Here is a 12,178-nt window from a genome sequence, read left to right as displayed (position 1 = left end):
CCCGTTCCCTTCGGAGAGACCTCACAACACTCCCGCGCCCCGCCACTGGCAAGGACACAGCGAGCAGTCAGCACCTGGGAGCTGGCCTGCGCCAGACCCCACTGCCACCGCAGCCGGGTCTCAGGCTGCCAGCCTCCAGAGCCGTGAGAAGTACGTGTCTGTTGTTGATAAGCCACCCAGCCTCTGGTATCTTCGTTCCAGCGGCCCGAACGGGCCGTGACAGCTGCCCGTGGCAGGACGCCTTTGGAGGACGCCTGGGCAGCCCCTGGTGAGGTGTGAGCCGTCAGCAGCCTCGGGTGTGTCCTCCGTCCCGCAGAGGCGCACTGGGCGGGGTGGGGTGGGGGGGGCAGCCGCTGGGCACGTAGAAGTCTGGGAAATCCACCGCAGATCGGATTTCTGCGGACTGGAAATCCACCCGCAAATCCACCGCAGCAGCAGCAGCAGGCTAGGCGGTGGGAGAGTCACGTGACGGCCTGAGTGTTGTCCAGCCCCAGGTCTCAACGCCCTGAGTCTGAAGAACACAGGTGGGGGGAGGGTGTGGGGACGGCAAGCTGGGCAGGTGGCCTCCAGGGACGGGGAGCAGCCGGCTTAGGCCCGGCTGGCGGGGGCAGCTTGGCCGGGTCTCCCCAGGAGGGACAGGGAGTCACAGAGTAGAGACGGGGGTGTGGCCTGCAGGACGCAGGTGGCGGCCGGCCGGGGCGCGACTGCTGCAGCACGGGCAGATCCAAGCTCTGTATGGGGCACTTGACGCCTGTGCAGGCTGCGGGTGTTCCTTGACCAAACAAAGGGAATGAAAACACGGCCCCCTGGGCCTTGGGAGGGGTCTCCGCCCGGGCCCTGGTGACCTCCCGGCCCTGCCCACACACACCTGTCACCAGGTCCTGGACAGGGCGAGGCCGACCCCACCACACACGTGACACGGGGCCAGGTGTCTGCTCCTCGCAGGAGAGCTTGAGTCTGGGGTGTCCTGAAGACACCTGGGATGGTCCCCCCCAACCCTCAGTGACGGGCGGGAAAGGGAGGGAGCGCTGAGAAAGCGGCCACCGGCGCTCCTCCTTTGGCCCCGGGTGCACTTGTGCTTTTATTACCACCTCGTATCTGGTGGTGAAGGACAGTCTTATAATATAAATTAGCCTACACACGCTTTAAAGGAAATAAATTTGGAAAATCAAGTAGACGTTTCCATTTACAGTAAACGTGTACTAACGTATGATTTATTTTACATCAATATTGCAAATTTAATACAAACCACAGTATCAGAAATGTATTTGAAAGCTTTCTAAAGGCACTGAGAAAACAGTACAAAAAGTTATATTATAGCGTATCCATTTTTAAAAATTCAACAAGTCAGTCCAGATGTTGAAAACTTTTTTCATCCAGTAGAAACTGCAAAAATATAAAATATAATTTGTGTTTATTTCCTCCCTTCCACCCCATTCCTACATCATATTTGATTTTAATATTTTTTCAGCTATATAGACAAAAGCTACAGACGACAGAAAATACAAGCCCGTAATTAGCACTGGTAATGACATTTTAAAGCAGGAATGGCCACATCTGGCCTTCTACATTCCATCCTCACCTTCCCCACACGGTTTCTCAGCAGGGGCATGGCTGGGAAATAACAAAGGTGCTGACTGAGGGACGTTTTGTTCCCACCGACCTAGCATGTCAGGACCTGGGCCCCAAGCATGATGGCCTCTCCAGAACGCAAGACCTGCAGCGCTGATGTCCAGATGCTGAATTCTGCATCGCAACGCACGACTTGTCCGCCCACCCACCGTGACCAATTTGGTGCACTTGGTCCTGGGAGAGTGGGTGCATCTGGAACGTTTGGGCACCGTGGCCCTCATGGGCGGGGACAGCTGAATGTCCTTCAGCCTGCAGCTCTTCTTTGGTTACGCTGGGATCTGGCTACAGCGTGCAAACATGCAATGGTGTCTCTCAATTCCACCTTTTCGGTCCAGGGTTTTCCCGCTTACGTGTTAACGTGCGTGCGGCGCACCTGTCTGCTGTACCCTGAGACGGGAAGGGCAGGCGTCACGCTGAGGGGTGCCCCGGTGCATCCCAGCACCCACCCCTGTGCTGAGGGTGACACTGCACAGAGGGAGCTCCAGAGAGGCTGACAGTTACTTTTGAGAGACGGTGCCGGGCTGTCCGCGAGGAGCTGGGCACTTGGCTTGAATAGAGAGGAAGGAGGAAGTCTCCGAAATTCCACCCCTTGTCTTAGGGATGAAATCTATCAGGTGTGCTGGGCTCAGCGTGAGAACTAAGTAGAGAGGGATGCTGAGCCAGCGGGCAGCGAGGGTGGGAAGCAGGTGGTCCTGACGGGCGCTGGGCTGCCATCGTGACGGGGAGGGGGAGACAGCACAGCACCGATGTCACTTTTGCAAGGCCCCCGGGGGCTGGGCAGAGATGAACAGGCTGCTGGGCAGGGCTCGGGGATCCCAGGAGGCCACAAATGGATGACTCCCAAGCCGGGGCTCCAACGGGTAACCTCTGTCAGTCCGGGGGGGGACCTTCGGCTCCCCCCACGCCCCCCAGGGGAAGCCCCTCCACGAAGCAGGCAGCTGCCTAAGGGTCCAGAAGACCCAGTCCCGCCAGCCCAGTCCTGAGTCCGACAAGGTGACAATGCATTTAGCAGACAGCTTCAGCATTAACTCGGGAGCTGAACACTGACACCCCAAAGCCCCAGATGCCGGACAGAAAGACCCCCCCGCTGAACGTGGCGGGGCTGCAAGGGGCCCCTGCACCTCCCGAGACTCCCGGGACGGATGACCACATCCGTAAGGAGGGTCTCCAGCCCCAGCACAGGGGGATCTCCCACCAGCTTCCTCCTGCTCGGTGGTGATTTTGTCCCCTGGTGTCGTGTCCTGCACTAACTGCACCCGTGGCGTGGGGTCACCCCGGAAGGCGCGGTGAACTTCGCCCTGAGCCCTGAGCCACCCCTGGTGATTTGCAGGTGACCTGCACTTTCCGATTTATTCTTTTGCATCCTAATTTCCTGCGTTCAGAATGTGTTACCTTCACAATTTTTTCGTTTTCTTTTTTCTTTTTTTTTTTCTTTTTGGCTGCACCGCACAGCATGTAGGATCTCAGTTCCCCAACCAGGGATCGAACCTGCGCCCCCTGCATGTGAAGCACGGAGTCTTAACCACTGGACCGCCAGGGAAGTCCCCACAATTTTTTCGTTTTTATAAAGCATTACCTGTCTGTCTTGTCTCTACTAGTTCCTCCCGGGATGACGATTGGCGTCTCATTTAAAAACCTGTAGAGAGTCAGCAAGACAGCTGGACAACTGGACTGACTCGTTCCTCCCCCTACGTCTTGTACTTCTCTAGACTTCCAAATCCAGACCCTGTAAGCTAGGTTGCGTGATGCGGTGAGAGGCAGATGAGCATGAACCACCTTCGGGGCCCCCTGACCACGCCAGAGACGCTCGCGTAAGGAGGAACAGGGTGGGATGCGGCCAATCCTCCCGCGGGCCGGCCTCAGCCTGCGCCAGCGCCTCAGGCACACGCTGCACGTCGTGGTCGTGAAGTGCCAGCCCGGTGCTGACAGCCTCTTCCGCCTGGAGCCTCTGGGCTCCTCCCAGGAACGGGCAAGTGGTCACCTGCCGCTCAATAAGCTTGATTCCCAACTTGCTGTCCCGGCAGTGGGACCCCCAGGGTGAGGCTGCTCTCCGAGGTCCACTCGCAGGAGGCGGCGTCGGGGAAGCCGGGACTGGTGGTGGGCGCTGGACACTGCGGTCGGGCCAGGTCGCCGGTCGCCTGGCCTCACTTGCCGCACCTCTCAGAGCACCGAGTGCTGCCCCGCCAGGCGGCCCAGCTCGCTCCGGCCTTTTTCTGAGAAACCGTGTCCCCTTAGAGGGCAATACCGTCACACTTGAGCAGACTTAAGACCACTCTGCATTTAAGAACTTCAGTGGCGTTGGACGAGATACAGGATTTGCTATTGCACGCACCTCCCTCAGGAAAGTCTCTGCCCCTGCACTGCTATCCCGGCCGGCCGAGGGACGGACGTCAGCCTTTACGGACGCCGGCTCTACGGCAGGAATGTGCACTCGGGGTCTCTGGGTGGCACCCGTGTCGCCAAGGCGCTCCTGGGGAGTATCCCGGGCACCCCGCCCTGGCTGTGAGCGGCCCACGGGGGCGAGTCCAGGGGCTCAAGCTTGACCACGGGCGCAGGCCCGGGAGCATGGCAGTCACAGCCCAGGCTGGGGGGCTGGTGGCCCCCAGCACAGAGGCGGGGCGGAGGCTCCAGGCAGGCGCAGTGTGCGGGGTGCAACGGGGCCAGCTCCCTGCCGGGCCTGGGGTGGGCCCCCAGCAGGCCGGGCCCCAGGGGCGGGCTGTAGAGGGGGTGCCTGGAGTCCGGCTCCATCTTCAGGTGCATCCTGGTAGGGAAAGTGACCAGCTGTCTCTTGGCCACGTCGCTGGCCCCCAGCCACGCCTGGCTCGGGGACACAGAGTAGCCGTCTGCCGCATCCTCGGACCCGGATTCGCTCTCCATCTTGATGGGCACATCGAGTGACAATACGGGGTTACACGGGGCTCCCGGGGGCATTGGGACGCCTCGAAGCTTGTCCTCGGTGGGATAGCACCCCGCGGGGAGACGCTGCCCTCCCGGCCGAGGAAGCCCGTCCTCCAGGCTCCCCTGAGGGAAGGGGCAGCTGGTGGGAGGGGGAGCCTGGCCCTGGGGGCCATCCCGCAAGGCTCTGCTGGTCCGGCCGGCGCAGGCCCCGGGGGGAGGCTTTGGCTGGTGAGAGCCAGGTGAACTCCTGACGGCGTGGACAGTGCCCTGTGTGCCCGGGTAGGGCAGGCAGGCGCCACGGGCCGGCGCGGCGGGGAACGGGTCGCCCTTGCCGGGCTCCAGCTTCAGCTTGGTGCCGCCGTCCTGAGCGTGTCTCCCCGGCGTCCAGTTCAGGTGCTTCGAGGGTCCCTGTGTCTCGAGGTGGCAGCTGTACGGGAGGACGTCCCTCCGCTCCCTTGGGCAGGAGGGGCCCCTCGGCACCCCCACTAGTTCCTCTCCTCGCCCATCCCTGCAGGAAGAGACGCCCATCAGACAGAGCAGGGGGAGGCCCTGCATCACGATGGTGCCGGCCACCTGCCGGGGCTGCTCTGCACTGCCTGTGGCCCTGTGACACGGGGCCAGCCTCCGCCCCTCCTGAACGGGCCTTCCCATGGTCTCCCGGCACCCAGAGGCGGGGGCAGGTGGGGCCTGGGAGGGGAGGGAGGGGAGAGGGTTTCTGAGCAAAGGTGAGCACGGAGGCCGGGCGTCACCCGGGGGTCCAAACCATGGGCAGAGCCACGGCCGTGGCCCCCACTGTCCCCGGCCAGTCCCCACAGGGGTGACGACAACCTCCAGGGTGAGGAGCGGGTGTGGGCACCCTCTGCGCATCCCCGCATCCCACTGAGAGAGCTTCAGCCGCCGTGGTCGAGGCCGCCTGACGGGTGCCTCAGCCACTTACCCTGCGGCCCCCTCGGGCTGGAGGAGGAGGTCGTGGCCGCCCCGGAGGCACAGGCAGGGGGCCCGGGTTGCAAGCCGGCCCCAGTGGCAGGCGTCCGCGGGCATCCTGAACACGGACAGGCCATTTTCTCCGTTGCTCCTCCCTGTCAGGATTCGGAAAAGGGAGAGTGAGCAGCGCCGGGGCTGGGCGAGCACTCATCCTCAGCGCCAGCGGCACATCGGTTCCCCCGAAATGCCCGAGGGGCCGGGCACCCGTCCGCCGCTCAGCCCTCCAGCCGGCATCGCCACAGAACACAGCACGTCTCCAGGGGCACAGTCATTTTACCCATTTCAAAAAGATGAGATGGAGAATTTAACAAGTACCTGCTAAGTAATTGGGTTTTCCGTACAATTCTGGTTCACAGAGACTTGCGGCAGCTTTTGCTCTGCGAAGGACAGAAAACAGCAAAACAACATGCAGATTAAACGTGTGTCGAGGGCAGAAATTACAACACGACCCGTGTTGCTGTCACACCCAAGAGCAGAAGATACAATACCTCACGCTTCTTAAGCCTGTACGGATTGTAAAGCCTTTTCCCAGTTACAGGTTTGCTGAAAATTCCAGTTCTCATCACCTTTCAGGCCAATGAAGCACTAATGAATTTCCTTCAGAAAGCAGACATACGCCTAAGATGACTTTCGGTGCATTTGTTTTCTTCTGGATGGTCAGAATGGAAATACAGATTCCTCTGATTTGCAGTAGTTATTTGCGGTAGTTTACAAAGTCATCATGAGCACTAAATTAGCGATACTGAGCCATCGCCCCAGGGGAGTGTGTGTACACACACACACACACACACACACACACATGTCTCACAGATCTTATAATCTTAGATCCTAAGGCAATGTGCAACTTATCCTGGGAGATCATATTTTCTTTATATTTCAAAAGAAAAAACAAGGCTCAGAAGTGTTAAGTGACTTGCCTAAAGCTGCCCCTATAGCAGGTACGAGAATGGGATTCAAACCCTGTCCAACTGGCACCACAGCCAGGGCTTCCTGCACTGCAGTGGCCCTACCTCTCCATCTTCTGGGCGTCTCTGTAGGAGCCAGAGACAGAGCCAGAGACGGAGCCAGAGATGGAGACAGAGACGGAGACAGAGACGGAGCCAGAGACGGAGACAGAGACGGAGACAGAGATGGAGACAGAGACGGAGCCAGAGACGGAGCCAGAGACGGAGACAGAGCCATGAGGTTGGAGCGTCACCCTTAGCGGGGAAGGTACCATCGGGCGACTCAAATATTTTCTACACGGTTCATGTCCATGAAGGACTAGTCAGGAGACAGATCACACACACACACAACCTGTGAACACTTAGGAGTGAGGGTGTATCACAAAGTCCCGTTCAGGAAAAGCTGTGAAGGACCTGAAATGCCTTCCAGCGACCACGACGTCCCTTCTGGAGCGACCCTCCTGGGCCTCGGGCTCCCGGGCTAGCGCCTCACAGCCTCTGAGCTCAGAAGGGAACGAACATGACGCAGGCACCGAGGCCGGTTAGGAATTCGGTTCAGAGCCGAATTCGGCTCCAGAAAACCTGAAGTCAAGAGAAGCTATTTGCTTCTTTCCTAAACGTTGGCTGGCTCTTCCTCTCTTCCAGTTTTAATGATGTTCTGTACAACGTGTGTCTAGTGTTCGTTGCGCGGTCACTCTGTGGGCAGCACCCTAACCCTCACCGCACAGACCCTCGCCAGACCTCCGAGGGACGTCCAGGTGTCCACGCCGCCCAGGGCAGCGGCAGGTGAGCCGGGGAGCCCGCACCCACCGCCCCGGGCCCAGGGCTCCCGCGCGGCCCTGGCTGGGGGTGCCGTCCGCACACCTGCGCTTCCCCGCGTGGCCACCGGGGGGCAGCAGGGCCTCTAGGAAAAGCGATGGGAGGGGACGATTTTCCCTCCATCTCGTTCGTAGGGCTGGGGAAACATACAGAAGAGGAGAGCTCATCGTGTGGGGCTCAGTTACCATCATCACGCCAGAGAGCTCGAAAGCAGAGAACTCTGAGACGGCAAAGGCCGGTGGAGGGTATTTCTCCCCAGCGTTAGCCCAGGTGGTGGGGAGAAAGCAGGCGCGGCAGAGCCGACTCGCCGGCAAGACACGTGTAGGTGTGGTCGAGCGTAATCTACGTACTTTGTCGCACCTCACGTTTTAGTTGCTTCATCAGTTATTCTTAGAGGTTTTCCCCGCGGGCATTCTGTTTTTCCTCCCTCCTATTTTACAACATTTTCCACCTTTGAAAAAAGAAGGCATATGTATTTAATTTTTAAATGCTCCAGAAAACTGCTGCCTTAACGAGCCGGCACGTGCGGGACCCAGAGGCCGTGAAGACATGGCTGCACCTGCAAACCCGGGGCAGGAATGGGGACGCAGGGGGCTCTGAGCCCGGCCATCTGAACGGGCGCTGAGGTCAAAGGGGAACCTGGGTACTGAGGAAGGACAAAGAAGCGGGTTGGAGACTCAGGTCTGCTGACAGACATTCTGCCCCTGGTCGCGGCACAGGGGAGGGTATTGAGGAAGAAGAGAGGCGGACCTCAGACGCCTCTCCTCTCGCCCGGGGTCTCCCTCGCACCACGGGAAACACGGTTTGCACGCGCACAGCATCTTCATCTCTCCCAGAACCTGACCCATGCAACACAGACGTAACCCATTCCGGGAAATTATAGACAGGAATCTCCCAGAAAACCTCCGAGAAATTATAGACAGGAATCTCCCAGAAAACCTAACTCTGAGGAGCCAAGAAGACGCGGGGGTGGCGCGATGTGTGCGGGACGCCTGTCTGCAGCGTGTACCCCAGCGGCGAGCCTGGTGTTGAGGGAGAGCACGCGGAGCGAGGCAGGGAGGCTGCGGTCCGGCCTCCCGTCCCCCGCGGGGGACGCGGGCCCACGTAAGTGGAGGGCTTAGGCATGAAGAGATGCAGCAGTGTCTGGTGCCACAGTTCACAAATATCAGTGAAAGGTTTTCTTTTTTCTAATAGTTGCTTCCTACGTGATGCAGTAACTTTAAAAACAACAAGCTTGTCATTGTATTCCTTGCTGGAAATGAAGGAGGAATAGACAGAAAACACTAAGTGTGGAGACGCTGTGTCTGAACCACCAGGATGGGACTGCGGCTGCTGGGGGCTCTTACTCACTTTGTGTCCGGCGTGGCCGAGACGTCTACCCTGTGCTTCGCCCTCAGACACACGCTCTGCATCTTCACCGCAGTAGGCAGGGGCGCCACGACGCAGAACAGGGAGAGCCGAGGGGGCAGGGCGGCGCCCGACGGGGCCCTCCTCTTCTGCCCGAACAGGAATTTTAGTTTCCCTTGAAACTGCATCGTCTGGTGTTTCAAAGACAGAAACGAAGGCATGTTCACAGAGTGAATCATCAACGTGGTCAAAGGCCGTGGAACTCACATTCCCGGGGACAGAAAGCCAGAGAGCTCTGATCCCGAGTCTCTAAGGAGCCACGAACCAACGCATCTTCCACGCTGGCCCTTGGGACAGGCGCTCCCTACCGCCTTTGAATGACTCGGGGTTTCTCTGGCAGCCCTGTAACATCCTCTAACCTTCCAGCGTGTTCTCATGTGTGCACTCATGGGTGTGTGGGTGTGCGAGCCCTCACTCGGGGGCGTGAACGTGCATGGACTTGGCCGGAGCCACCAGGCAGCCCCCCAGGAGGATTTGCTGGAGCACATCATCTCTGAGGACTGTTCTACATTAACCCTCCGCTTCCAAATTGTCATTCATTGACAATTGTCGTTCATGGTGATAAAACTTAGGGACAACTTGATTTGTTTATCTGGAGCACGTGGTGTGAGTTAAAAAGCCAGAAAGTAACTTTGGAGTTTGTGATAAAAGAAAATAAAAGACCTCCCTATTATGGAAGAGTTAGTTCACAGGTGACTTCAGGGTGCCCCAGCCCTGGATGGAGGAATAAGCCCACAGGGTGGCTGCACTCTTTCCCTATCCCTCGTCTGTCCATTCGCCCCTCCCTCCGTCCTGCCATCTGTCCATCCATCTCTCCCTCCTTCCACCATCCCTTCATCTACCCATCCATCTGTCCATCCCTCCATCTGTCTATGAATTTATTGGGTGAACAAATGCTTGCAGAGCACCTACTATGTGATGGTCACATAATTGGTGGAGCAGTCAGGGCAGTGGTGCTGGGACATCTTTAACATCCAGCTCTCCAGAGGGAAAAAGCCCTGATTTGTAGCTTTTGACAGTTTCTTCGGTGTAAAACTTCCCACCATGGCTGATTTCGAGCTGCCAACCTAATATCAACTGGATCTCTATATTCCTGAAGTTTTGACAACGGGCTCCCGTGGGCAGCCCCACCTGCCAGGTGTGGACAGGCTCTGCACAGGCGCAGGAGCGGCTGTGGTGAAGCCGGAGGCCATGTGATGCCGCTGCCTGCGCCCCTGTCCTCAGCGCCTCCACTGTCCGTGCCGGACCCCTTTCCTGCACGTGCACGTGCAGTGACCAACCTCGCAGTAAAATATGATGAGACACTTTTTAAACTGATTTCTTTTGCTTGTTTCCTCTGCTTGGTGCTTCTGACACAGCTTCACTTCAGCTTAGGTTTCGATCTCCGCCTCACTGTACAGTAAAATCTACCTACATTCACGTAGAGGGAAAACTATCTTAGTTTCCCACAGAACTGAGAACAAAGTATGATCAAAACAAAAGACTTCCTGGACAACCAACTGACTGCCTGAATAAGAGATGAGCAGCGGGGTGCAGGGGGTTGCCAGTACTTCATCCGCCCCAGCGGATTTCCCACTTCATTCTCACCCACCCGCCGTCACTCAGCCTTGCCGCATCAAGGCTGGACCCTGCGTGCCGCCAGCACCCCCGGCCCCTGGCTTCTCCCACCCAGCAGCCGCTCACTCACCAGGAAGCCCGAGGTGCTGTCCAGCAGGCAGCGCACGCGGCAAATGAAGCATCGCGTCAGGAAGGCCGAGTACTCGGTGGGCCAGCCCGCGGCCCCCTCCTGGGCCCGGAGGAGCCTCCCCAGGACGGCGTCCTCTCCTGGCCGCGTTGGCACAGGCGGTGGCGGTCAGGGAGAAACCGGAAACACACTCTGATAAGCAAGTTCGTAATGTAACAGCAAGCTATCAGCACGTAACACACACGCCTGCCCCGAACTGACATCTGTCCCTGAGCATCCCTCCCGCCCCCACCCCCACAGAGCCAGCCGCCCTGACAAAGCCAGGTCTTTGCCCTTGAAAACTGCGTTTTGGTACAACCACGTGTGTGACAACCACACGTGGGACTGTTGACCAGTTCAGGGTTTTTTGTTCTGAGCTCTGTGAAACTGTGTGTCGGCACCTGGGGGTTGCGTTTTTCTCTAACTTTACAGGGTAAATCATGCTGCTGTGTGAAGGTGTGCTGGAAACTCCTCCTGAATCATGGACCACTTGTGGGGAGATGGGTGGGAGAACCAGGACTCCTCCTCCCCGGCACTGGACCCCAGGTGAGCGCCGCCCTGCCCCTCGAGCTCCTGTCGGCTCTGCAATCTCTTGGGCACCTGGATGCCTGCCCTGTGTGTCCAGTGGGCAGGGGCCACGGATCCGGGACTTTGTAGGGGGTCTTGCTCACAGGGGGCAACGTCCCTGAACAGACAACAGTCTCTGGGGGATTTTTTCAGGTAAATCTAAAGTGGGTGAAAGGAATTTCCTGGAAGACATGCATCTGAGGGGGAGTTTGCAAAACCAGAGACAAGTACCGTGGCTTCTCGGCCTCACGCCCACGCCCTGGGGGGCACAGAGCAGCAGCCCAAGACGCAGAAGCACTCGGGAGCCAGAGGGCCACGTGGGGCGGGAGGAGGGTGGGGCGGGGCGCGGGAGGAGGTCTCCGAGGAGGGGGCGTCGACACCGCATCAACTGGACCGGAAGGAAAGGGGGCGATCCGTGGCTGAGTTAGACCAGGGCCCCCCCAAGACCCACCTGTCTCTGAGAGCAGGTTCTGCTCACACCCAGCCTGGGGAGGGTCCATGGCCCAGTGCAGCTGCCGGCAGAAGTCCTGGCGGTCGTCCACGTGGATGTAGTCGTAAATATTTTGGTGCATCACGTCCGTCTGGAACATGGCAACAGTCATTTTAGCCTTACCCTGAGTGAATTTCCATACTTTATTCCAGTGCTAATAACTGCGAAAATGTCTCATCCATCTGTCAAAGGCAAGTCTCACCTGTGAAGAGAAAGTCCCTCCCCGGAGGACATGACCACATGGCCTGGACACCAGGCATCCGGCTCACGAGGCGCAGAGCCGGGCACACTGCGGGTGCCCCCCAGGCCGGGCGGTGCCTTCAGGGGCCAGGTTGGGGACTCAGAGACCAAAGGTCACTTGGGGTCAAGATACCCACTTTCCCAAGTTGACTCCAACCTCATCAAGCTGTGCGTTTATGTTTGGTCACTTTCCAGCCTATCTGTTATACTTGAATCACAAAAGTGAATTAGGAAAGCATCCCTGTGAAGTGAGCTGGGGTCCACCAGGTGAGATGGGGGCCGGGCCAGCACCTCCAGGCCTGACCACCACCCCCGGTAGGACGCTGCAAGACCCACCAGTCCCCAGCCCTCTCTCTGGTCCTGGGTCCTCCCACCTGCTCGGGCCCCGAACGCAGAGGCCGACCCACAGGTCCACTCTGGGAAACTGCGGTCTGGGGCACAAAGGCCACTGTCACGGGCTACGAAGACTGGCTT

At 58.7% G+C, this 12,178-nt stretch overlaps 1 protein-coding gene across 2 annotated transcripts in view; it reads right to left on the bottom strand.

Moving 5' to 3' along the window:
- Positions 1–1,254: 1,254 nt before the first annotated feature.
- Positions 1,255–12,178, bottom strand: part of AHRR (aryl hydrocarbon receptor repressor) — a 74,005-nt gene continuing 63,081 nt past the window's right edge. For both annotated transcript variants that reach the window (XM_068535092.1, XM_068535093.1), the window contains exons 6-11: positions 11,426–11,555; positions 10,372–10,508; positions 8,628–8,815; positions 5,830–5,891; positions 5,468–5,609; positions 1,255–5,038 (exon numbers count right to left, since the gene is read on the bottom strand). In XM_068535092.1, the coding sequence (XP_068391193.1) occupies positions 4,045–5,038; positions 5,468–5,609; positions 5,830–5,891; positions 8,628–8,815; positions 10,372–10,508; positions 11,426–11,555 (1,653 nt within the window). In that variant the 3' untranslated portion in view covers positions 1,255–4,044. The remainder of the gene's footprint in view (positions 5,039–5,467; positions 5,610–5,829; positions 5,892–8,627; positions 8,816–10,371; positions 10,509–11,425; positions 11,556–12,178) is intronic.

This window comes from Eschrichtius robustus, chromosome 2 (assembly GCF_028021215.1).
Source record: "Eschrichtius robustus isolate mEscRob2 chromosome 2, mEscRob2.pri, whole genome shotgun sequence".
Classification (NCBI taxonomy): domain Eukaryota; kingdom Metazoa; phylum Chordata; class Mammalia; order Artiodactyla; family Eschrichtiidae; genus Eschrichtius; species Eschrichtius robustus.
This window is presented reverse-complemented; position numbering and strand designations above follow the sequence as displayed.